This window comes from Buceros rhinoceros, unplaced genomic scaffold (genome assembly GCF_000710305.1).
Source record: "Buceros rhinoceros silvestris isolate BGI_N320 unplaced genomic scaffold, ASM71030v1 scaffold6810, whole genome shotgun sequence".
Classification (NCBI taxonomy): domain Eukaryota; kingdom Metazoa; phylum Chordata; class Aves; order Bucerotiformes; family Bucerotidae; genus Buceros; species Buceros rhinoceros.
In genome coordinates this window covers 77,044-104,341 of record NW_010390125.1, presented here as the reverse complement: position 1 = coordinate 104,341, position 27,298 = coordinate 77,044, and the positions used below count along the sequence as shown (strand labels likewise).

General features: G+C 38.1%; 1 protein-coding gene across 2 annotated transcripts in view; it reads left to right on the top strand.

The window, feature by feature from the left end:
• The window catches only part of TENM3 (teneurin transmembrane protein 3), a 120,028-nt gene that overhangs the window by 22,167 nt on the left and 70,563 nt on the right, over positions 1-27,298 (top strand). For both annotated transcript variants that reach the window (XM_010136601.1, XM_010136593.1), the window contains exons 3-8: positions 5,285-5,499; positions 11,844-12,054; positions 12,562-12,663; positions 12,814-13,008; positions 14,344-14,544; positions 17,560-17,745. In XM_010136601.1, coding sequence (XP_010134903.1) covers positions 5,285-5,499; positions 11,844-12,054; positions 12,562-12,663; positions 12,814-13,008; positions 14,344-14,544; positions 17,560-17,745 — 1,110 coding nt within the window. The remainder of the gene's footprint in view (positions 1-5,284; positions 5,500-11,843; positions 12,055-12,561; positions 12,664-12,813; positions 13,009-14,343; positions 14,545-17,559; positions 17,746-27,298) is intronic.

Sequence of the window (27,298 nt, the reverse complement as noted above, 5' to 3'; positions counted from 1 at the left end):
CCTGTGCTATCATACTAGCTACTGAAAACTTAAAGGAAGAATCAGTAAAGCCTTAATTTGAATACTTTGACAGCCAGACAACTTTCAGTACTGCTCCTCTTTAGCCCCTTGATAATATCCTGATACTCAGATTTAGATGGGAGAAATTCCCAGTGTTGTACGGGGCCAGGCATTTTCCTTGGGACTCTATCTCCTAAACTTTGAATAATCCTGGGCCTGCTTTGGTCAGATAATCATAGCCCGGTGTGTCCTAGATCCCAGGTATTCATTTGCGTTTCAGAAGTACAGGTACTTTGAGTGGTGAGTGAGCAAAGCTTAAACCTGAAAATGCATCCTTATGACCTCTGAATAATATTCAGCTGTGGTTTACCTAGAAATAGCTAGTCATAGATTAACAGTAAAAGCATGTTAAATCATCCTTAAATCCAAAACATTTGTTAAGTGAAGCTTGAATCTCTGAACAAGCCTTTTCCATAGCTTTTTTGTTTGTTTCTTTTGTGGATGCTTTTTTTCTTCTTCCCAGTGCTTCTCTCTATAGGAACAGCAAGCTGTTGGCAACATAGCACAGGTAGGATTCAGGGCTGCATAAGGTGGTGTAACAATGTTGGGTTTTTATGGATATGATGAATTTTATAGGCCATTTCAGTTTAGGTTCTCCAAAGTAATTTGTAAGCCATTTTTACTCAAAGACAAACAGTTACTTGAGGTGCACGAGTGCTTTATTCATTTTTATAACTAGGCAGTAGAAAAGAAAGGTTAAAAAACAAAGCTTGTTTAACCATTGTGTTCTAGCAGTTGGTCACATCTCACATGTTGTGGGTCTACTTTATGTCCTATAAAATCTGTATGCACTTCAGAAATACCTTATAAAAAATGGCAGCTTTTTAGGAAATGTCACAGAGGAAAAAAGTGAGTGAGAAAAGGGGCATTTCTTTTTGGTTTACTTAGGTGCACTTTTTGAGATTATACTCATTAAAATACACTATACTTGCTTTAATTGACATGTATTGAGCTTTTTTGTTTTGTTTATAATATCTTAATTAAAGGTATAGTAACTTTTTAATTAGATGTTATGTAGGGGGGTTCTAAAAAATTATGTTTTTAAGGAGGATTTGTACTTCATTTCTTGAAATGGTTGTGGCAGAGTGTATGTAGAAAATGTCTTGCAGAAAAAGACATTAATACAAAGTTATTCAATAGAATGAGAGAAGGCTACGACTCTGTAAATTCAGCCTTGCAACCTGCAAAGGCAGGTTATTACTGCCTTTGAAAGATGGAAAATTCTGTGCAATTATTTTTGAGTATTTCTGTGTCTTGGTTGTGCATAATTTTTATTCTCTGTTAGAGATACTTGTTCACAGTGTAACTTGTGTTTTAATCTATTGAATGATTGCAAATGAGGAGGAGTTTGGCTTCATGTCGTTCTAGTGATAGTTGTGTATTCTTTTTCTTGTATAATAATTAAATATTGGTTATTGCTTTGAAAATCTCTTTAGCTCAGTATTTTGTGCACCCTAACCTCAGAATAACAATTTACAAATACTAAATAGAACAAATATTTTACCTATCAATTAGCCATAATGCATTGGATTATCAGTATCATAAACTCATGATAGTATGTATTAGATAGTGTGTGGTACAGCAAGTTAATGGATTTTGTGAATTAAAAAATAGTGTATCTAGCGATGTAAGTACAATCCATGATATAAATATTATCTACTTATAAATATTTATGTGTATTTGTAGTATTGTCCTTTGGAGAATGTCTGTGAAAGAAGTTCTAGGGATAAAGAAGAAGTATAGCAAAAGAGAATATATTCAGGAAGCTAGATATTTTAAAATTTGGTTTCTTACTTGGAATTCCATGACGTGATGGAATGGTGTGAATGAATGTGACATTTCATATTTTGATTTAGAGCTGTGTGCAAGAACTGTCACTGTTTAGAAAGTGAAAGGAAATGATGACATTACTAAGATTCTTTCTTATGCCCATTGAGATACAACAGGGAACAAAGAATAATTAAGACGCTATTCTTAGGAGGGCAAACAGCTAGTGACCATTTTGAGAGAGGAGCTGCGGCGCTAAAGCGGCATGTGACTACAGGGTTAACGTGCCTCTTTTTTGGTGAAGAAAATAGGAGTCCACAGGATCATTATCTGCTAGGGATAAGTGTTGCAGACAATAGGTATTCCTGGCAAGTTGGTCAAAATGCTTGATAAAGTGCACCTGCTCAAGCTGTCTAGTTCATCTTTTCAGTAGTAAGAGGTAGTTGTTTTTCATTTCAAATGTAGAAATAGGGAAAGCTGCAGATCAATACTGCAAACAAGTGTTTATTGTTTAGTGACTACCAGTCATCAATGCATGAATTTATTCAGCACGACATGCTTAAATTTGAAGGAAGTGGTAAGAAACAAATGCTTAAATGAACCGAAATAGTGATCTATCAGATCTATCTTCTAGAATAACATATGAATATTGTGAAAGGTTAAATCCAAACTTAGAAAAGCATCAGACTCATCCTGAAAAGTGTTAAAAATGGTTTGTCCGAGATCAGATATTTCTCTGTCTCTTCTCAGCAGAACACTGATCAATATGATGATCCTGTAAGTGAGACATTTTCAGCGAGTGCAACACTGTTGTGGCACAGCTCCGATGATGATACAAGCCCCCACTCAAGGCCTCTCAGTACCTGTTTAATTCAGCAGCAGTCTCTGTTTATTTTGGATGCACAAAAAGTGGCAAGGATCAATCTGTGACCTCACCTGGCATTTCAGAGTTTAATCTATTTTTTTTTAAGTCTAAATGTTTGCAAAAAGGTTGTGTCAGTTTGTTCCATCAAATGATGAATAATGTAAAAATTGAACATAAAAGGCAGGGCAGCAACAGAGTATTGTCAGTTCTTCAGAACACTTGTGTGCAAACAAGTCCGCATCACTTAAACATGCTTATCACATCCAGGTGGGTCTAGTTAAATCTTATAATAGACCAGCTGCTGAAATAAAAAGAGTATAAATTGGTAAAAAACACAGCAAACTGTAAGATTATAACTACAGTTCCATTTTTCTTTATATTGCTTCACTCACGGCTTACTTTGATGTGCCAGCTGCTTAATGTGGCATTACTTTCTTAGTCCAAGTTAACATGTTGGTAAGTAAGTTCTCACACACAGCTTTGCATCTTAGTCTAGATGATTCTGTTGGATCAAAACAGTCTTTGTCCCTGGACAGCTTCCAAGACTGCCTCTGTCCAGCCACTCAGCGTGGAGTTAGTGCCTGACAAGCACATCTGAGTCTTTGGCCTCAAACAGACTTGATGCAAACTCATCTAAACCATCCCAGATTTTAAAGCTGGGTGGTGACTGTGCAAAACACTTCTTCAGTTCATTAGTCTTAGTTGTTCTGTTTCCTGCATATCTGGCAGGTAGAAGAGACTACCACAACTAAAGCACAATTTGTTTGCTGATGAGATTCTAATCTTTACGAGATTTAATATTTGCCTGCGCGGTACAACGAGAGGCAATGTGGAGATCTCAAAACTCTATCACAGGCCTGTGCTGTCCATAGTGTCCAGCCCAGTGCCTTGCAGGGTCATCAGAGAATGGTTTGTGTTTGAAGGGACCTTAAAGATCATCTACTTCCAACACCCCTACCATGAGCAGGGACACCTTGCACCAGATCAGGTTGCTCCAAGTCTTGTCCAACCTGGCCTTGAACACTTCCAGGGATGCAGCATCTATAGTTCAGTTTAAAGCCATTAGCGCTTGTCCTATCACTACGTGGCAGTGTAAAAAGTCCCTCTCCAGCTTTCTTGTAGGCCTCCTTCAGGAACTGGAAGGCTGCTATAAGGTCTCCCTGGAGCCTCCTCTTCTCCAGGCTGAACAACCCCAACTCTCTCAGCCTGTCCTCATAGCAGAGGTGCTCCAGCCTCCTGATCATTTTCATGGCCCTCCTCTGACTTGCTTTTCTTATATTGGGGGAACCAGAGACTGGACACAGTACTCCAGGTGGGGTCTCATGAGAGCAGAAGGGGAGAGTCACATCCCTCAACCTGCTGGCCACGCTTCTTTTGATGCAGCCCACAGTACGGTTGGCTTTTTGGGCTGCAGACACAAATTGCTGGGTCATATTGACCTTCTCATCAACCTACAGCCCCAAGTCCTTTTCCTCAGGGACTGGGCTGGAACAGTTTTACCCCTTTCATTCATTTGGTGGTGCTTCACTGAGAAGACACAGAGCCTTGCAGTTTGGATTATACTGTTCTGTACTTGAGCTGCAGTGTAGATTCAGTCTCTGTTGCTTGAACTTACCTGCTCGAACAAAACATTTGTCAGGGATTTCTAAAGTTTTTGACTTCATTTTCTTCTTTTTTAATGCCACGACCAGGAGTCCAGTTTTTCCATGTTAGCATTTGACACCATGTGTCTTTCACATGTTAGCATCTTCTTTGCTGCTTCTGGGCATTTCCAAGCCATTATCAGTGGTCTCATAAGGCTAACTGATAGTTGCACAAATGCTTTATGCATTATGAAGCTTTACGATAAAAATCATTAATGCACTTCAGTGCTATATTGTTATTCCTAGTAATTGGCCTGCAGGATAAATACATATTCATGATACAGAAAATAGTGGAAGTACCAGATTTTTACATGCTATTGTTCACGAGACTGTGGACAAGGAGATGATAAGAAGCCTGGGGGCTGAGGCTAGTGAGTGCAGGGGATGTAGGCATTATGGGAAGGGAAGGCATAAGAACACAGGCACAGTGGAGCAAGAAACACTGCTGTTTTGAAGGGGGGAATACGAAGACAAAAAGCAGGAAGCCATAGATGTAGACATAGCTAGTTTTGTATAAATGCTCTAATATTTAATATAGAAAAGGCTGGTTTTTACTTCTCTTGACTGCTTATGTTTATGTATCTATTGTTCTTAAAGTCTGTATGCTGCATTTCTCTTTACCTTAAGTTGCTTTAGCGTGAAACTTTATGCTGGAAAACCCCTGTTAAAGTACTTGGGGGAAAGAGAATAGTTTAATGTAGATTCTGAAACAGTTTCTGTAATGCCTAGTGCTTAGGTAAGGTAACAGTATTTTTACTTGATAGGTATTTGTGGTGTCTTTGCCTTTTTATTTCCAAATCAGTTAATTCCCTGGGATCTTATATTCAGAAAGATTATCAGGTAACATTTTATCTGAGGTGATTCTAAATATTCAATGTTTTATATGAAGGATGATTGAAAGCAAGAAAAGAATACTAATTTTTTATCTCTTCTTGTTCTAACCTGTCAGGAAAATTAGGGGGATTTGCACAAGAAAACAATACTATAGATTCTGGAGAACTTGATATAGGCCGAAGAGCAATACAGGAAGTTCCCCCTGGGATTTTTTGGAGGTCACAACTCTTTATTGATCAGCCACAATTTCTGAAATTCAATATATCCCTTCAGAAAGATGCATTGATTGGAGTATATGGCCGAAAAGGTTTACCACCTTCACACACTCAGGTGAGAACTCTTTCCTTAAAAGTAGGCGATGTTATTGAAAACTGTGAGCTTCTATCTTTTCTGTCTTTTTTCTTCCTTGGGATTACATCGTTTTCCATTTTGCTGAATTTTATTTTTGCTTTTATACTTTATTGATCTCATGATTGATGTCCAAAACATTTATAACACTGTAAATGATGGGATCTAAAATGGGGGTGGTATTCTCATTTATGAGCTGTTCGGAATGCCACGAGCAACGATGATGCTTCAGGTACGGAGTTGTTTCATGCAGAATATATAGGTAGGTTTTTTTCTTCTGTGGTGTATAGATGTATCTTTAAAAACCTAAGCCAACTAATACTGTATCTTATGACCACACATCTTATGATCGAGAGTGCCTGGCAAAGACCATATTAACCAAATTTCCAAGCAGGAAGAAGACAGCAGTTTCAGTTTGTTCTACAAGCAAATCCCTACAGTATTTACAGCTTGGTGTCTCACTAAATAAATGCATAACAGAAAAAATATGTAGTATGTGTCTATGAAGATACAGTGAACTGGGGCTGTAAAAGCATCAGTCTTCACTAAGCATTTAGTGTCTTGAAACTTGGTTCTTAAGTGTCTCAGTGGATTTATTCTGCTCCAACTCTCAGAAGGGTCGTAGCAACACTTTTTATTGCATATGGTCGTGCCTTTGCCTAGTAACAAAGAAACACTTTTTATCCACAGTTATAGAAAATATAAAGTATAAAAGAATGAAGCCTTCTGGATTGGCAGGAGAAAGGGAGAATTGTCTAAGATGGTATTTTGGAATCAATTGTATTCAGATTTTAATTTTAAGATAGAAGACCCTGCAAGTTTAGATTTCTTTCAGCCCAATATTTGTCCAAGTGCTGGCTCTGAACCATTTGAAAGCCTGAAAGAAGAGCTGAGCTCATGCGCTTCTACCCCATTTAGAGAACTATACGACATCTTACAGATTTTTACTTTAAGTGTATGGGTTTGCCCAGGACACAACTCTATCAACCTAGTGGTATAATTGGAATGAAGCTTGACTGATTATCCCTCATACGCAGTTGCAACGGCAAATCCATAACTGCAAAATTCAAATATATTATTTTACTATGGTGGGGAGGAGGGGGGGATTGGGGGTGATGTTTATTATTTCAATTTGCATGGTACTGCACTGTTTAAATTTATTTCATTTTTTCTTCAGGCGTAACTTTTAAAAGTCCTAAAACATAGAAATATTGCTAATTGTATCATCTATTTAGCAGTTGCAAAACACAGAGGAAAAATTAGGGTCAGCAAAGGAGTTTCAAGCAAAAATCACAGAATGTTACATTAGCTTTATTTTTTTAGTTTAGTTTCCGTTAAACTACAGTTTGCTGAACGCAGAAAATATACTTATGTTTATTTAAAAATTTGATCCTCATAAAAATGATTAAATGGATTTTCTTCAGACCTTCACATACGAACACCCACCCTCAGGCTGACAACAAGCACGAGAAATTCTAGCTCGAAGAAAATTGATTCAGAAGCGTTATCAGCCATTGGAAACAGGGTTTTGGAATACAAATGCCATCTCAGTGATAACAATGATAACAGGAGCTAGCAGGATACATGTGCGACAAAAATGAATAAAACTGAAGGATCTGATCTGGACTGTGCATTTATATGGGAAGTTATGCAAGTAGATACATCTATGAAAAATTAATCCTTATTTGATTCCTTATCTTGGCAAAAGGTTGAAATGGGGGTGCCCTTTATCAAAAAACTCAGGAAAAGCAGATAACAAAATCTGTTTCCATCATCTGTGTCACACAGACTCCTTTCCCTTTGGATTCCTACTGCCCAAGTGCTTATTCATGTTTAAGTTATGATACAACAGAAAGAACCATATGTGAATCCTGCTACTCTGTTTTCTGTAGTTTCTAGGACATTTTGGATATATTGTTCCCAGGATATAGGTCAAGCTCTCTTGTCCTATTTTTGCCTGGTATATAATTAGAGTATGCTTTACAAACTGACTGACTTGACTGACACTTGATACCTTGAGAAATTAAGCAGGCTTACTTACCAGTGCCCTAGTGAACTTCTAAGGCTGCCGAAGATTCCGAAGGGTGCCGGGTTATCAGAGTGTTTATATGGCCTTGAACCCAGTGGTATCTGGTTTAGGTGCCTGAAATAAAGCATGTATGTAATCTCCTAAAAATCCAGTTCCTGTGAGGAGTTGGGGTTTTTCTTCTGACCGTGCTCCTGCACATGGGGGAAAAAAATGAAGTAAAATGTTTCTCAACAGTTATGGCCTTTCTGCAACAAAGTCCTAATCTCAGGACTTTGATGAAGACACAACTTGTACTGCTAAAGTATGTATTTTACCAGAGTAGCTTATATAAACGTAATAAGGTATTTAGGCAAAAGGACATCTGATGAAATAGAACACTGAGGGGTTTGTAAGCATAAATCTGTTTATTTTTCCCCTAACTCTTTTGACTTGTATTGACAAAAGCTCTTAAATGCAAGCCAGGCATAGCTGGCAGGGGCAGACTAACAGCTAATTCTGAGCTTCGCTGTATCCTTCCCCCAGAAAAGGTGGCTTACACGTATAGCTTCAGGCATCATAGCAGCATATTAGAAGAACACGTTAATTTCCACACTGGGTCTGATTAAAGCCCATCTTGCCCAGTATTTGGTCTGTGATGGTGGCCATTAGCAGAAATGTAGGGATTAATAGAGCAACATGACAGATTTGTAGTTATTCTTCCTACAATACTCTCCTGGCCTCCAACATTTTAAGGCTGAAGGACTTCATGAGTCAAAGGTGTTGTCTTTGTATTTTACAATCTGTCTTTGATAGATCCTTTCGTCCCGTGAATTTGCGCAGTGACCTTTGAACCTATGGAAGCATTTAGCATCCATGACATTTGCAGAAAAGAGTTGCACATCTTAACATCTGGAACTTCACCAGTTTTACTGAAATCTTTTCAAGATGGGGAGACCTGAATAATGCAGAACATAGCAGATATTTAACTACTATGGTTTCATGGTTTCATAAAATGCCTTAATGATGTCTGCTTTTTTTTTTTTCACCATGGGACTCGTATTTCCATAGATCTGTCTACCATAGCTCCAAGTTCTTATCCCTAAATGATAAAAGTTGGCTCAGAGCCCATTTCTGGATGTGTAAAGCTAGGGTTGTTTCATGAGGACTTTGAAAAGCAGGATCTCACCCGTATATATCACTTTATGTCTGCGTCTCTTGAATGCTGTGCCCTTATCTCCTCGTCAGAGAGTGACAAGTGTTAATAACAGAATTTATGCAAATGAGCAACTGCTGCCTGTTTCTCAAACGCCAGTATTTGAAGTTTGAGATCATATGTTAAATAATAGAAAACTGATTACTACCTGCACTCTGCCAGCATTCGTAAAGTTTCCTTACCAGCTGTCCCCCTCCAGTATCATATGCCTATGATAGCCTACATGTCTACCCACACACCACCATCTTCTTTTTTCCCTTCTTACAGCTTCGGTGTTTCTATGGATGTCTGCCTTCTCTCCATGTCACCTTTGGCTGTAATGCAAAACTTGCACCCTTTGCCTGTTTATGCACCTCTTTTTTTGTGTGCAGTTAAAACCGGACAGTGAGGAAGAGGAAACAAGCCTGTCTTTCCATAGCTGCACAGCCTCCAATGCCAATTATCCTGACACTGCAGTGAACATAATGAAAGTATGATAGAAATGAGCTTGGCAGAGTTCTTAAGAAGTCTTTTAGTTTAGACCCTTGTGTTGGAACAGGAGTGACTGTATCTAAACCATTTCTATCAGGTGCTTAGCATTTTATCATAAAATAAGAACAGAATGCAGCAAGTTTAACTCTCCGTCTGTAGCATCATCCAAAATAATAGTGATACAGCATGTTGGAAATGGTTTAATATATTGCAATCGGGACAGAATTTTTAGTTGTGTTTTTGTATTCTTTTAGGTACCAAAATCTGTCTCAAGCACAGCCACTATGTGTGTGTCACAAACCAATCTGAGATGCATAGTTCTCTCTTTCTGGGGAATCATAAATAAATCAACCAGAAGTAATTGACAGTGGCTGTCCATTCAAAACCCAATCAATGCAAGCCTGAAAGTCTTTGTGACACTTTCTAAAAATGTCAGTTCAGACATTCAGAGAATCAATATGTTTATTTAAAGAGACTTTAAGAATAAAAAAGGGACTGTGGTTTAAAGCAAGACTGAATGGAGTGGTAGGGCGAAGCAGTGCATTTAGACTCGTTATGTAGGTAATTAATTTATCCTCACAGAAGAAAAATAAAATTGGTATGTTTTTTGCTTATGAAGTAATTGTTTTTCTAGTCTGTTTCTGTTATCGTGTCCTAAATATAAAAAAACAGCCTTTAAAAGGGTTAAGATCAATTATTGTTTTTTGCTGGGGGACAGACTGAACAGTAAATTCCCCTCTGTATGGCTTTTAAAATGTAATCTAAAATGATGTTCTGATAATGGCCTATGTCCTTATTACATTACAAATAAAAAATTATTAATTGTACCACGCTTGTCTGCCATTAGTATAGTCTTTGTGGTCAGTCAAGTTGGTAATCACGTGTTCCTGTATCAAAGTACATTTTTCATCTGAAATTGTCCTCTTACAGAAAATGGTCCTCTGCATTATAGAAATTAGAAGGTCACTTCAGATGTCCATAAATGACTTGTTAGAACTCCACAGGCTTTCTCTTTTTTAAAATATTAGTGAACAACACAACCAGAAAGAAGTGTTCTTGAGTTAGGCAGGAGGGAAAAAAAAAACCCAAAACTATTTTTCTCTCTCTCACACAAAATAAGATAAATATTTAATTCTCTGACAAATGAGAATGTTGAATGGTTTTGAATAATTGGTGCTTTCCAAAAGCATTCGTTTTCCTGTGGTGCAGCACCTACATTCAGAGTGACAGCATACCCAGGTACCAGCTTCTACACCTCCTAATCACATTAAGTTCTATTCTGCTTGTTCAGACATAGCTGGAAGAGTGTCTCAAGTGTTGATAGAGGCATATTAACTAGGCATTGCCTTCTCACCCTGACTGGTAAGAAGATAATTCTGATTACTGGGGAGGAACATTCTTACAATAGCAGTGAATTTTGGCCTGCAATTTCAAGAAGAGAACATAAGTACTTAAAACCCTTGTTCCAGGACAAAGCCTATCATGTTTTCTTTTGTCCCAGGAGCAGTTTCTGAAGGTCACGAGCTAGGTTGTTAAACCACTGATTCTCAGGCCCCGGTAGCCGATGTTATCCTAGCTCAGGAGAAGCAGCAGCTTCACATACTGGCCTTTGCTTTAATAGGCCCTGGATGTAATTCCATTTGAGAGAGATCTCGAAAGTGTGGGAAGATTGAAGGTCTACTTGTTACAGTTCACCTCATGCAACAAATATGTGTCAAAGTGAAACTGTGAACAGACTCAGTAGGAAAAGTAGAAACTCTCTACCACAAGCAAGAATGCTCTTTAGTTTTCCTACCTGTTTAATTTTGCTATGTGCACATTGATCTTTACATGATAAATTTGCAGAAGCCATCTTTCAAGCTGTGAGAGCAGACTCCCAGATAGAGTAAATCAGCAGAGGGCCTGGAGCTTAGCCCTCCAGGTATCATTAGCGCTAACTAACATGCATAAAACCTTCTGTAATGGTTTTCCTTGTTGTATCAGCTGAGATGCTGCTACTTTTTTCCAAGCCCCACTGATCATAGAATCATCGAATCATTTAGGTGAGATGCTGATTGTTGACAATCTGATGGTTGTTAACAAAGCAGTATATGCTGCCATTGACCTGAGGTACCGTATGTTTGTCATTTTCAACAGTTGCAATATTTTGTGCTTTCCATCTCCTGTTCTGGGCTTCTGTGATGGAAAGCAAAGCTCTTGCTCTCCTTCTTCTAGAAATCCAGAATGTCCAAAAGGGGAACTGAAGAGTTTAATCCTTCATCTGAAACTAAATGAAAAGCAAAGTAGATTAGTGGTGGTGGATGTTATTATTAACCCACACGGATATAATACACTTCAAAAGTTAGCTCTCACCTGTAATTCAAGTGGCAGTCATGACTCCAGATTCGTTTCAACTGATATTTTCTTCCCTCAATAGGTTCACTGGCCACTTGTCACCAAAAAAGCTACTCATAAGCACGAGGACTAGTTGGCATTTTTGTTTGATGTTTTAGCAAGGGACAAAGAAATAAGCAAGAGTTGGTTTCACCTCCTGCTTCCCTGCTCCAAAAAGTGAACTTGATCAAAATACCAGCATATTGTCAGGATATTGTGGGAAAGCTGGCATCTCAAGCTCCTGACTCTTCCTCCCCACAGTACGATTTTGTGGAGCTCCTGGATGGCAGCCGGCTGATTGCGAGGGAGCAACGCAACCTGCTGGAATTGGAGCGAGCGGGGCGGCAGGCAAGGTCTGTCAGTCTCCACGAAGCAGGTTTTATCCAGTATTTGGATTCTGGCATCTGGCACCTGGCCTTTTATAATGATGGGAAAAATGCGGAGCAGGTGTCTTTTAATACCATAATAATAGGTAAGCATAATCTTCAAAGCTCTTACCAAACGCTAGACTCCAGTTGGGTTTTTTAGGAATACAAAGATAAGTTTTCATAGTTAAATGAACTGACTTTTTTTTCCACAGGTTTTCCTTTCATAGTGTTTCTTTTGCTGCTCAGAACAAAATGCTGAATATCTGTTTTAATTACTTGGTCTAAGGCGTAATGAGTGTGCCGCCTTGTAAAACAGTGCTTGAAAGGAGGACATTGTATCGAAGTACTTGTTAAATGGCATAGGCTGGGTTTTAAATACGGAGCTCATATGGTTTTACCATTATAATTTGAGCCTTTTTGCTGGAATGTAGTGTCCTAAGATACTAGAGGCATCAGCAATAGAAAATCACAGCCATTCATGCTCTTCAAACAAACCAAACGTAAACAATTCTCTTGGAGCAAGAGCATGCTGTCGCTTAGTAGTGGTTCAGATTATACATACTTCATGCAGTGGGTGTCTGTGAATTATCCTCCTTTTTTTTTCCCTTTAGAGTCTGTGATGGAATGCCCCCGAAATTGCCATGGTAACGGCGAATGTGTTTCTGGATCCTGCCATTGTTTTCCTGGGTTTCTGGGCCCCGATTGTTCAAGAGGTAAATCAACCCAATGTTTTTCTCAAGTCAGTTTAAGAGAGCATGAAGACAAATACATCAGGGAAGCAACTGGCATGTGACTTGCTTGTTAGATGGCCTTCTTTGGTGAAGAACTTGGTTTTAATTTTTCTGCCATGTTTTATTTCACAGCAGCCTGCCCAGTGCTGTGTAGTGGCAACGGGCAGTACTCCAAGGGACGCTGCCTGTGTTACAGCGGCTGGAAGGGCACCGAGTGTGATGTGCCTACAACTCAGTGCATCGATCCCCAGTGTGGGGGCCGGGGCATTTGCATCATGGGCTCTTGTGCCTGCAACTCTGGATACAAAGGAGAGAACTGTGAAGAAGGTAAATGAGTAAATATGTACGCCAACACTTGCTGTTGTTGTTCAGGTTTCCAGCTGGCACATCCAGCTCTATTGATTTTGCTAGATCTAGGTCATACGCACTCATGGTGTTTCTTCAAAAATCATTTTAGAATACTGAAAAATCAAGTTTGGAAATCACTAGTATCATTGAATTCTGCAGAATTATTGTACTTTATTCATTCTCAAGTAATCAGTGGGAAAATTCTTAGTAATGTGTGATATCTTTCTGCTTGCCGGTATTTTTTATTTATTTTTTATGGCTGAGGTCAGCTAAGAAGAAAGCACAGAAAAAAATGGTTGTTGGAATACAGAAGTACTTAGTGTTTTTCACAGTATAGAATAAATCATTAATGTATTGCATTTGTTAGTGATCTTTTCCACTAACCACATTGTGGAAAGTGCTGATTCAAATGCATCAGAGTGAAAAATGATGCATCGTTTTTGTATTCCAGACATGTGCATAATAATATTCGTTCTAGGATGCTGCAAAATGCAGTTCATTTTCCATCCTGTTTTTTTAGGGAGTAAAAAACGCCATTTTCTTCCTCAATCAAATTGATTTTATTGATCTCCACATACAAAGTAATGCAATTAAGTCTCCGAAATTAAATTTTCAGATCATTGACCCTACAAGTGTAACATTTTATTGAGTCAAATTGCTAAATTAAATCTCGTCATCTAAAGCACATTGAAGTGAATTAAGACAGATAGACAGTATGAAACTCATTTATTTCTGAAACAAGTAGAGGGTCCTATACAGCTGTCAAACTTCTGGAGCAGCATATCGGGTCAATTGATACTGAGTGCTGCAGGGAATCCAACACTTGTTACACTGTGATTAGGCAGAACAAAAGTCAGTTGTCCAAGACCCAAAGCCAATCTCGCTGTAGTTCAGAAACATTAGTAAACCTTCAAAGGTTCTCCCTTAACTCAGCGCTAGCCTGTAAAGGTTTTGATGTCAGTTTTGTGCACACAAGAATTTTACAATACTATAAAATGATGTGGAAATGTTTTTACAAAGAAAATTGCTGCTGTACAATTAGTGACAATAAAGAGTGATTTACCTCATAGCCAAAGAAGGGAGGCTGCCACTGAGATACCTTGGTCCACTCTTGCTTTTGTTCACTCATTGCAATGAAACAAAGGTGAACTCGGCTTCAATCTACTAATGTTTACTTTAAAGATGAGTGAAATGCTGCCTGTTTTACAAGGTCTTACAATGTGGATTAAGCCCAAAAGTGCTGTGAGCAGCTAGGGGTTGATTACTCTTGTTAGGAATGACAAGTTTAAGCTGATCTTCCTTCTCTTTCTGCAGCGGATTGCTTGGACCCAGCCTGCTCCAGCCATGGCGTGTGCATCCACGGCGAGTGCCACTGCAATCCGGGCTGGGGTGGCAGCAACTGTGAAATCCTAAAGACAATGTGCCCTGACCAGTGCTCTGGACATGGCACCTACCTTCAAGAGAGTGGTACCTGCTCCTGTGATCCCAACTGGACGGGTCCAGATTGCTCCAATGGTAAGGGCTAAAACCACTCACATTTTATAAAATTAAGGTGTCTTTAATAGCACATTGATGACAGCACAATATGATATATGATAATGATAATGATGATAGCACAAAAATGACGTTATTGTGTGAAGGACCTGACCTGCTGAGCTGATGGAAATCTTTGATTTGACTTCAGCATGAACTGTGAATTGATTCAAAGGTTCAAAATAATTGATGAAAATTAAGTATTTGAAAATCATTGTATTTGTTGGTACCTTTTAGCTGCCTTCACCTGGTAACTTCAGGTTAGTACAGTACATGAAAGTATAGAATGTTCTTGGTAAGATACGTGGATCATAGATGGACGGATATCCATATATGGATATATTACTTAATTGATCTCTTTAGAAATGTAAAACTACACTAGTGAAACTAGAAACAGCCACATTTTAAAAATCTCTCCAGCTAGTTGGAGATATTTTCCTGGAAAAACAGACAGCATTCCTGTTTGAAGGCAAAGGGAATGCAAGAATGAAACCAGAAGAGCTTATGAGGAAGGGCACAGGCTGCCATGATAGGAGCTGGTAAGAGTGAAGAAGCAGAGGCATTTCTTGAAGTCTGAAACTGAGCTTATTCAAACCATAGTCTGAGCTTAGAAGCAAAAGGAGGAAATGACTGGAGGTACTATCACAGGGAGCAGAATCTAAATATTTATGAAGTATGACAGCAGCCTTTTGACAAATATGGGTTTTTAGAATGCTGTTTGGTAGTCACATATCAAAAAAGAAGTCATGTCTAACTGTGAGACATATATTTGTCTGAAACAGTTCATCTAACAACTCAGATGATTTTGTTAATGAAAACTAAACACATGGGCTAGCTGGGTTTATGCCAGCTTATGAATAAATATAACTTTTTCATGAGGAACCATCTTTTTAAAACAAATGTACTTCATGACCAGGATCTGTGATACTCCATAATGGTTTATGCATACAAAAGCGTTAGGACAGAGTTCCAAACATTCAAGAAAAATGACAGTGAAAATAAAATGTTGTCTTCTGTTAAAGTTGTTTAGAAGAAAAAATTCTCTGAATATTTCTAGCACTAAAAATGGCTATTTGTGACAGACCCTTTATAGTTCTTAGGCAAAACGTGGTTCCTTTTTTGTCACATTGTCCTCTACAGTATTGTTGATGATTCACTTATTCTCTGTCTTTTACTTATGTTTCGAGGAATGATTGGTGATTAGAATAATATAAAATATTTCTGATCTCAAATATTTCAAAACTGTCAAACTCACAAAAGAGCTTTATAAAAATGTGCACAGAATATTTGCTGAAGTCATGCAAAATGACCTTCTGAGTGATAGACTAAAAAGTAAATCTTACCCATAAACATTTTGTTAAGCCGCTAGAAGAAAAAAGGAATGAGTTATTTCTGTCAAAAGGATTTATAGGTTTGAAATCAGCAAAGCTTTCCTCTATCTTCATCAGCAGTTTGTCCATTAATTAGCCCCTCAATTCCCCTTCAGTTAAATTAACTCTAATTAATAAGTTCATTACAAAGATTGACACACCTTGCTCAAAGCTAGTGTGCTAAAAGCTGATAAACACCTTCACCCTAATGAAAAATTGATTAGATTGAAAAGAAATAAACCTTTCTTTCTTGGAGCTGTGCTGATGTTTTGTGGCTAAAGTTAATCACACCGTCTTGCATCTCTTAATCAAAAATTTAATTCAAAGTAGATATAAAATGCTGTATAGGAAAAAAAAAAGGGGAGTGGGGGATGGGGGAAAGGAAATTACTGGTCTCTTTCCCCATAAAGGTTTTGGGCTGTTTCTTATGGGAAATGTCACAGCTACTTGATAGTGTGTTTTATGTTCCACAACACTTTGAGACAGAGGGTTATACTCCACGGGGGAAGAAAAACACGGTTGAGTGGGGAACTAGAAACCTTTCTTGCACTCAATGCTTCTTCCTTTTGCTGTTGAAAATAATTTCAGTCTTTTATTACTAAACTGTTTGTTGTCTTTCGCAAGAAAACAAAACCTAAATACAGTACTTCTATGAACTAGTACATGGTTACAGCCAGCTGTATGCCAAGGAACTAAAGAAGTCCCTCAGGCTGTTTTGTATCTTCTCTTGTTTTTCTGTTGTCTGCTTAGCAGAAGTAAAGTTTGCTGGAGTCTGACTAAATGAACCAAAACTGTAAATGCAAAATCTGGCAGTCTAAATTATCATCTTGTATTAGCTGAGACTTAGCATGCATTGTTTGGCCTCTGACTACCTTTGGCTGTTAACGTATTTTTCAATTACTCTATCAGTTACAAGATCCTGTTACTATATGTAAATGACAAGTTAAATTGCTGTGTGTTGGGTTTTTTTTAACAATCTATTATTTAAACCAGACTGTTCATAGCTGTCACTGTTATGAATTTACTGAAAGTAAAGAGAATCATCTTTTATATTTAACAGATGTGTCAGTATGTCAGCATAGTACTAATTTGTCTCACTAAGGCTGATTCTTTATAATGAAAAAATGTGTCAGAATGGCACATTTTTACTTTGAAATCAAACAGAGAGTGGAGTAGGGAGGGAAAACCTTGTTAAAATGAACTTTTGTTAATGCTATATTTCCACTCACAACACACAACAACTTAGGTACATGGTATGTTTAGTCACTAGGAGTATGGGATAAGTTTGAGCAGGTCTAAGTGCCATATAATCTAAGTTACAAAAGGTTGCTCCTAAGACATATCACAAAAAATACGACTGAAAATTACTCAGAGCTAGCGAAAGAGCTGCAGACACTTAAGCAACATGAAGTCTCCTGTATATCTAAGGGAGCATTAGCATAGAGATAAAACTGTATTCTCTTGGGTCCTTTTACAGTAAAGTCCTTTGATTTAATTTTCAAAGATTTTGCCTTTCTTATTCTTCACACATTGAATTAAAATGTAGCACTGCTAATTAATGCATACCCTCTCTCTCCCGTACGCACACTCTGCCTCCTTTTCTCCCCCTCTCTCCTCTCGAATCCAGAAATCTGTTCGGTGGACTGCGGCACACACGGTGTGTGCATGGGTGGCACGTGTCGCTGCGAGGAAGGCTGGACGGGCGCAGCCTGCAACCAGAGAGCCTGCCATCCCCGCTGCGCGGAGCATGGCACCTGTAAAGATGGGAAGTGTGAATGTAGCCAGGGATGGAACGGAGAGCACTGTACCATTGGTAGGCTGACTATGCTTTACCCTGTTTTCACTGCAGAGTTCAAACAGCCGGCGCTGCTGGCCGCATCTGAATAAGAAGTGTATTACTTTGAATCTTGTTTCTTCAAACAGAATATTTGCACGTGTCAGTCTGTGTAAAGGAGTTGATATTTTAAGAAAGGAAATGGTTATATAATGGCTCATCAGTTCTTCATACGTAGCTTGTCATGAAAAGGAGGTGGAAGAATTTCTGTTTTCAATCTTTTCCCTTTAACTGCCTTTTGCTGAGGAGTAGGTTATTTTAAACTGAAAATATATAATCTGATTTGTGCTTTCCTATTTTTATGTGATAGCTTTACGTGTTTTGAAAATGAAGCTTCCTATTGTTTTTCTTTTATTTTTTTCTTTTCTTTTATGGAGAAGAAGCCCTAAAATTGACTTGCCTACACAAAAATGTCACTTTCCCCTTGTAATAAATGTGATCTAGCTGCCCCAAATCGCCTTCTTGTCAATGTAATGCTCTATTTTAGAATTATATCAAATTTCTTACATGCAGATAATGTAACGGCAGTGTAAATACAGCTGACTGAGAAGCAGCCATCCCTGTTAGAGCCTTTATGTTTCTGTAATCAAGTTAGTTCTCGAAACTTTTGGAAAGTACTGTGTCCTTCTCAATGGAGCTTTTCTTAGTTTTTTACAGTCCATATGACCCATGTGCAGTGGAACATCCGTCTCTATTGTACAGGGCTTAACAGTGAGCTAGCATGAGAAATCATGCATGTAAATGAGGGGACTAAGAAAAATTGGTGGAGGAGCTGCCAAAAGGTTTATCATTTTTATATTTATTTTCTGTAGCTGTAGTGCTAAGAAATTCCCTTCCTCACTAATCCCTCTTTGTACCACTGCAGGTCTGTAACAGAGGAAGAGGGTCCTACCCAAACAATTTTTGTCTCAGCATAACCACACAGAGAAACTATTGCGTGACAACAGGTGGTAGGAAGCACAGACAAAGGAACTGGCAATGGTCTAACTGTAGCTTGTATTTATGTGTACTTTTGCACATAGCTCAGCAAAGGCTGTGACAAGAGTAACATGTCTCTGCAGGTATTTATGGGGCACATCTCCCAAGTGTAAGAAACATCATGGCTGAGCACTTAGAGGTTGATTGAATAGACAATGGAAAAGGTCAGACAAAGGCAAGAGTCACACTGAGAGATGAGGAAATCACGGATAATCAGAATAGTCAAAAAAATTTCCACTGAGTAAAAAAAACCCGTAGTTTTATGTTCGGAGAGATGGAGGAGAGTCAGCTGAAAGAGGTGATGTAGCCAAAGCAACAGGATAAGACAGTAAGTCTAATAGCAGTAGAGCTGATGGATGCGAATATAGCGTGATTTGCTTTTGCTACAAGCTAGAAAGAGACTGGAGAATTTTAACTTTCATGGATATTTTGGAAGGACTGTAACTGAATATGTTAGAGCAGCTAAACCATCACTGGGGCACAACCATCTAGAAAATAGTAAACCACAAGCTGCCTACCCAGGTACCTTACAGCCTTGACTGAGAGACAGAGCTGTGCTGAGCTTGGTGGTCACGGGAAACCGTGGTGTGAGCTTTGAGGACAGGGAAAATGAGGACCTGTTACAGCTGTATTACCTGATATGGCACCAGGAAGATGAGGCAAAGTTTTATCTTGTAGAAAGGAGTCAGGTATGAAGTAGTAAGATTGATTCATACTTTTTTTTTTTTTTTACAGAAATCACAGTTATTTGTTTTTGTTCTTTATTAATGATATTGCTCAGACATACAAGACATACGTCTGCAGAATCCTAGGGAAAATCAGTAGGGTTAACGCTTTTGAGGAAAACATGCCGATGAAGAGACTAGAGAGGTGAGAGAGAACTGCTTCCTGAACAATAAAATAATCTTTAAAAGTAGGATAAAGCCTTTCCCTTGACCGCTTTAACTTGCCAACGAGCAATTACTCAGCAGCTCGCTCTGCTGTTGGTCTCAGCGGCTGTTGACCTTGGCAGCATTTCAAGAGTTGTAGTTATACATGGATGAAGTGCTCTTGAACAATTTTTCCAACATATTAAGCACAAACAAGTTTTCCTCAGCACTGGGCAAGCAGGTCTGTCTTCCCAGCTGTTTATTCTTTAAATGGGTGTTTACTTCACAGCTGCTGCTGTAAAGATAGTTTGATTTGTTTATATTGCCCTTTCAGCCTCCAAGACAAGTAATGAGGTTTGGGCTCTAGCCCGCTGTTACATTTATTTTTCTTAGAGCTGTTTTCTTCAGAAGCCCGGTGTTACGGAGAAACCAGATAATTTTATTGCTCATTTCCAAGAGTATTTCCTCTTAGTGGAGTAAAAATTACTGCCTCCTCAGCTTGACGGATGGAGAATCAAATTGCCTTTCTCTCATCTGCCCTAGAGTAGGTAGTAGCTCTTTTTAAGCAGTAGATTTCAAGACACAAGGGGCATCCGGATGTTCTTCCATGCAAACCGTTTTTTTATTGTCACAGTTCACTTGTAACCTAGGCATTTAATGCTTCTTACAACTCTCAACTTGGTAGCAGAATATTAAAGTAATTTGTGTTAGGCATATGAAAGACTCTCACTCTCTTTATACATCTAAAAAAGCAATTGCATCCTTCTTATTTCTAAAAGTCATTAACCATTTAGCTGCAGTAGCGTGAAATGTTTTAGAAATGCAGATATATTTGTTTGCTGGAGCTACTAGCTGGAAATCACATTGAGTGCAACAGCCTAAATTTATAACTTCTTTGGGAAAAGAATATTCCAAAGAAGTTGTAAGTTTTAAGGTCAGCGCATTTCATTCACTTTCTGGGAAAGGAATAGCCCCCCAGATTTCTAGCTGGATGCACAAAATGGGGCAGGTACATATGCATTAATCAGAGAAGTGCTAACTGGAATGCGTACTGAATCATCTCAATCTGTAACACATTTGATCAAGAGATTACGGTATTTTTGTGAAGCACGAATGCTTTTTAAAATGGAAAAATGTTTTGCTTCTCATCTAACAATTTTAATATATCGCTAAATGCTGACTATCTGTCCAGTCTCAGTTTCAGTTAGTCCACTGATGATTGTATTGATAGTAGAAAGAAAAGAAAAACCTATCATCTCCTTAATTAAAACAAGATAGTCCTTAGTTTTATTCCTCTCTAATATCTTTTAAACCCTAGATTGGTTCTTGAGTTATGCTGATTTTATATATATTTCAAGATATTTAAATGGGAATTTAGCCAGAGGAAATTCTAATTGATCCAAACTTTCCAAGGCTGGGTTTTTTTTCGTTTTTATTTCAGTACCTCAGGACGCTGGGAAGCAAAATCTTAGGTGATTGAAAGGTTTGCTTTTTTTTGTTCAGAAGAAATGTAGTCATCTGCTTACCTGGGTTAAGTGACAGAGTTTCCCTAAGGCTGAGGATTGCAAGATAGGAGTTGGGAAATAATATACATATATCTTTCATATACTTTTGATTTGTGAGAAAGAACAGAGTACATGAAATAAAGCAGGATTTTTTTTCTTTTCTTTAAGCAACGTGCGTAAGGTGGGCAGGACTGTTTTGGCTAACGCCATAAACCGCAGGAGTGTTGCTGATATCCACTGTTCCATTATGTATCTCTGGCACAGGGTAGCTCCATCTTCAATGCCACACCTGATGTGGGCCACACCTGTGAGTCATTGCCGTTGCTCTGAACACATACTGCCAAAGATTTATATCAAAGGTGTTCAGCAGATAACTACGTGCTCAGTGTTGTGATGAAATAAATCTAATAAGAATTAACAAAACTCAAGATTTATTGCTATTGTTTAGCATCTTACAGGTTAGAACTAAACACTGGCGGTACATGTTTCAAATATTAAACAATTTAAAGCATCTAAATTGCTTACTGTCCTTTCCCTGCTGAGAATTGTAATGTTTTACGATTTCCTGTATCCCTGCAAGAACAGGTTAAATCAACAGTTTACTGCAAAGCTGTGGAAAACCACCTGTCGATTGTTTATTTGGTCTAGGAGTGACATTTATGGGTCTGAGGTGAACACCCATATATTATTTTATGAAGCTCAGTCTGCATCTCAGTGTGATAGAAGACCATACGTGCACAGCTGGTGCCCAGGTGATAGCCTGGCTGAAAATTTGCTCTGTAATTAAGTTTTCATAACACAGTTGTGCTAAAATATGTTTCTTTTCCGTCCCGCCTTGCAATGAGTTCACTGACCCTCTCCTGTCTGAGTAGTTGTTTTGTGGGATTGGAACAAATATTATTTCAGAAAGTCTATTATTTTTTGTGATATAACTGGCTGGTACCATGAGTAAATTAAGTAACTGTCATAGGAAGCCCATATATATGCATACTTTTCCAGCTGCTTTTCCATTAAACTCTGTTAGCTGAATGAAATTAGAAAATAATTATGTTGGTGGGAAATCTGCTATATCCATGTGCTCTGTAACATCTCAGCTTTACAATGCAGCTTAGTTTTTTCTATAGACCAAATTAGTTTTAGAGTAATCTAAATTGCAAATTGGCCAATTTGCATTAAAATTATGCCTTCTTGTTCAGATTTGTCAACACCTCTTTTTTAAAAAGTCTTTAACATTAAGCATGGGTGGGTAAGACCATCTGTTTATGGAGCTCGCCTGCAGCTCCATTACTTAACACATGAGACAGGTTACAGCTGTTTAATTGTTACCGTGTTGAACGATTATCTTTCAGTCCAAAATTAATATTTATATATGTATGCATGGAAAGCATGTCGTTAAACATAAGTGATCTAAATGTGGATTAATGTCATTAAGCATTTATATTAATCCCTCAGGAGAGCTAAAGTTGGCATTGATGCTACTTTTGAGTGCTGCATGAAGCCACTTTACACAGAACTGTACACGGAACTGAAATTCAAATTCAGTGGTGATCCACTGTGGAAGTGCAAAGCCTGAAATATATTTATATTCTGGTGAGAATTGGGACCTGATTGGTTTACCTTCTAAGAATCTCCCCTAAAGTTTAGTTGAGAAAAAAATAACAAGAGGCAGCAAAGTATTTATTTTAACCTTTTTCTTTGCATGAAAAGATACTAACTTGATAGTCAAACCAATCAAACAATAAAATAAATTTTCTTTGGCCAGAAATTTCTTGTTTCAGCTATTTTAGCTGTAAAAACAGGAAAGTCATCTGGTTTAAATATTCAGAATTATGAAAAAATTAAATAACATCTAGAGCATGCTCCCGTAAAGTGTGTTTCCGTTACTACAGGCTCTGTCCTAGTGACTGATTAAAGTGGGGTCTTGACTAGGGATGAACATGAAGGCATTTGTGTGCTGGCTTTCTGTGACCATGGGCAGTGTAAGCTCAGAAGCACTGCCAGTGCTACGGAATGCTAAGAAGTAATCTTCTCCACTAAGTTATATGGTCTGCACCTGCTCTTTTGAACACGTGTTTAGCTTAGGGCTCCTTGTATTACAGATTTCAAATAGGACTACAGGGAAATTACACTTTATCTCTTTATAAGAGCAAAGAGCAAGTCAGGACAAATGTGTTCCTCCTTTCAATTATACTATACTTTTTTGAAGTATGGGCTCGACAGAGTTGTCATGGACTAGTTTGAGGGCTTGACTGATCCTCTCCACATTTGCAGGTTAGTGGGAGAGCAGCATGGATAACCGGTATTATGATGATCACCATCATTTTAGTAGTGATGCTGTGTTGCCAAGCATGGTTTGCTTTTCTCCAAAGTTTCAATTACTGAGAATATTCACATTTCATAGTGTTTTAATGTGTCAAGTATGTAATGTACCATAACGTATTCATGACAAGAATTCTTCATAAATTTTAAGATTTCACTGCAGTATTTATACCTGTACCCTCAGTGCAAAAACTCCATGAGAAAGAGATTACTTTCTTGGCACCCAGAGGACTGATAACCACAGTTTAGCAAGATGTCAGTAAATTTAGACCAATTATGTTTCTGAGCTTTCCTGTGCCTGAAGGGCATATTATAAATTTGCCTGGCCAAGCCTTGAATATGCAAAATATTTGTACTTTTTGTAACTATAAAAACCCTCAATTACCAGGTAAATTGAAGACAGTGCATACATAGCTGAAGCTGTGGAAAAAAAAAGTGAATTATTGGTCAGGCCTTACCACATTTCGAGACCAAGTATGTCAAATACAAATTATCTGTTAGCATACTTTAAATTGCTAATTGGTTGATTTGCATTTAAATGAGGACCACATGTGAAGTTCAAGTTGGGCACATTTTTGGAAAAAAGCAGAATACTCTGAGATGTGAAGAATTTTAAAGCATGTCGCAAAGCTTACTTAAGCTGAAGTGGCCGGAAAGTGCTTTTTATGTTGTATAGTTGCACACTGGTCAGACACGTTCTGAAAGTATTTCCAGTCAGGAAGAAAGATGGAAACATTAAAGCTTCCTGTCCCATTCCATCCACTAATACATTTTCAAGTCAAATTTATCTTTCGTGCAGTTCTTAATGTAAGCGGCAGGTCTTTGGGAATTTGTCAGAACTCTCAGAAAGCTATTTGAATTTTTTCAGCCTGTACATGTAGGGCAGTTTTAAATCCTTACTGGCATATACCCTTTCTTCTAAATCCTCTTTCAGCTGAATACATGTTAAATAGGAAACAACACTGCTCGTGAACAATCAGCAATCCCAAACTTCCTATGTCTACTATATCCTTAAAAGCAACTGAGCCTTTTATTCTAAGATATATCTGGGTTTCCAGTAGTAATGATGAGAAATCTCACTTTATAGTACATTTGGGATGGACTCCAGAACAAAAAATCTAACGAGTAGTGGGCTTATGTGCCTTTGCACACAAAAACCCGTAAATGGTTGCTGCAGAGAACGGTTTTGGTAAGGGATAAATTGCAGTGAATTCAGGTCTCTCTGCAGAAACATACGGAGCAGATACCTCTGCTGCAGGCCTATGCAGACACTGGAGAAAAATGCAGAAGTTACGAAGAAGGTGTGATTTCAGGATGAGGATTATGTTTTGGCCTATGTAGGGAGGAGAACAAAGAAAATTGCCTGGAACTATTATTCCATCCATATGTTCTCCTTTAAGAGAAGGGAAAGATGGGAATTTAGAAGTAAAAAAGTATCAAAAGGGAAGAGTATTTGTCATCTTCCTCTACTGGCAGCAATGCTCTGAACATATGGTATGTCTAAGACAAGGTTCTTATAAACTCAAAGGAAGGTTGATGACCATGAGCTGCTTACAGTGGGAGAACATGTGCTTTCAGCACTGTTCAGTGATGAATAGAGATAATTACATTTGCAAATTATACCAAAGCCTGCTGCCCCCAAGCACTTTGGAAGACAGGACAAGAATTTAAAATTACTCTAAGAAATAGCACAGGCTATGCAGAAGAATAAGGTGCAATTCAACAAATGCTGAGTTCTGTGCTTAAGTAAGAATAATCAACTGTACGAATTCAAGTTAGGAAGCAGCTCAGCAAGCAGAAAAGACTCAAAAAAGGCTGTAGTGGATGATGAATTTGACATGAGTGAACCACTCTGCAGACAGGCTAGAACAGTGGCTTTAAAATTGTGTGAATTCGTAACTCCTGTAAGTTTTCTGGTACAAGTATGGAGCCCCTAGAAATTGCATATGGATGCAAGACATTTTTAGTCACTCAGAGTAAAAGCAGTTGCTTAAAGGAATCTGTACACTATTGCCTAATCCTGCTGTGGTTAGGATGAGAAATAACTGGATTTAAAATATCACAAGGGATATTTGTTTTTTTACATTCAAAAGATGTTTTCATTGTCAGTATATTTAAACTGTGGGTGGGTGGAAATGAGGGATGCTTAAGGGTGATCTGGTAGCCAGGTCAGGAGAAAGGACCACTGAGTCTTGAATAGGTTAGAGGAGTCGGAGCAGAACTGTCAACTCTGGGTTTTGTACCAGTTCCCCCAAAACAAGCACAAAAACCTGTTAAAATAAAGTACATTCTCCCTAAAGCTTTCAATGAAACTCTCAGACTTTCTCTTCTGTTGGCAAGTGTCTATGAAACCACTGGTAAAGTGTGTGCCTTACCCCCTGCTACTGCTTGGCTGTGCAGGGAGTAAGCAATAATGTTCATAAAACTTTGCTGGCACAAATGGCAGAAGCATGTGGCTGTTCTTATAAGATTCCCTGTTCACCATGAAAAAAATGCAATGCCACAGAATGAAATCTTTTTTTTTTCTTCCTTTTTTGCAGTTTTCTTTATGTGCGTAGGACTTGAAAACTTTCAAATGCCAAAAAAACATGTTAAAAGAACTTCAGTGAAATTGCAAAACTAGGAACATAAAGTTAGGAAGCCTTGAGAGAACACTTTCATGTATCATTATATCATGTAACAGAAGATGTAACATATATGAGTTACAGCATGCACATATCACTGTAATTAAAAAATACAATGGTATCTTTAACTACTTTTCCCTCTGTACCCAGTGGACCTGGTTTAAGAACATTGCAAAGCTGTGAAGGGCTGTCACATGCCACTTCATGTCCACTTCATTTGTACCAGATGCACAAGGTGATCTCCTGGTTAAGATAGATTTTGAAGACCTGGATTCTTCTCTTGCTTCTGCCATGTATTTTTTGTTAGTCATACTCAAAGGCAAACTTTAAAGGAGTGTCCTCTGAGTACTTTTGATTTTCTGTGGACCTGACTTGTGAATTGCTAAAATGCTGGTTTCTGTATGAAATCCTGAATATCCTGGAAAATCACATCATAGGTGTTTGCAGCCAAGTGGATGCAGACTTCTCATTTCAATCTTCTTATGCCTTACTCACTGGTAAAAGGAGATATGAATATATTATCTTTTTACCCCGGTAGTGTGATCCAAATCTTCGTCCATGAAGACGAGCCAAGAGTGTGAAGACAGAATGTTGTCTTAAGGAGGAAGATGATAGAAAAGTCTACAAGAAAACAGTTACTTCTTTGTTTAGGTTGGCATGGGGTGCCTTTTAGTAGGGCATCAGCTGGGTTGGTTTTTTTTTCTATGAGAGAATGAGTGCTGAATGACAACTGTCAGATCTGTACATTGATGAAGGAAGAAGGGGTCAGATCTGTACATTGATGAAGGAAGAAGGTTATAAAAATTGCACAAGTAGCCATAAACCCAGCGTTGCCTAATTTTGGGGTGTTTGACTTGGCCACTCTCATGATATTCTTGTAATGTGGGGTTTTTTGTTTGTCGTATGGATTGTAAATAATGTTTTATACAAATATTTTAAATTATTTAAAATATTAAGTGAAGATACTAAAACTTTCTCACTAAACAAATAGATAAATATATAGAAAGCTTAAAGGAATCAATATACTATCATAATACCATAGTTTGCTTACAGTCAGCTTTTCTACCAAGAAATTAAGATGATATTTTTACCTGTTATCTCCTTATATGACACTTGGTGCAAGGTTATGTATAAGTGTAAACATGATAGATGTAAGATATGTTGTTCACATCTTCCTGTAGAAGGTCTGTGTCAGCGGCGGGGGTATGTTTGCCGGTGTTTTTTTAATCCTGGGGGG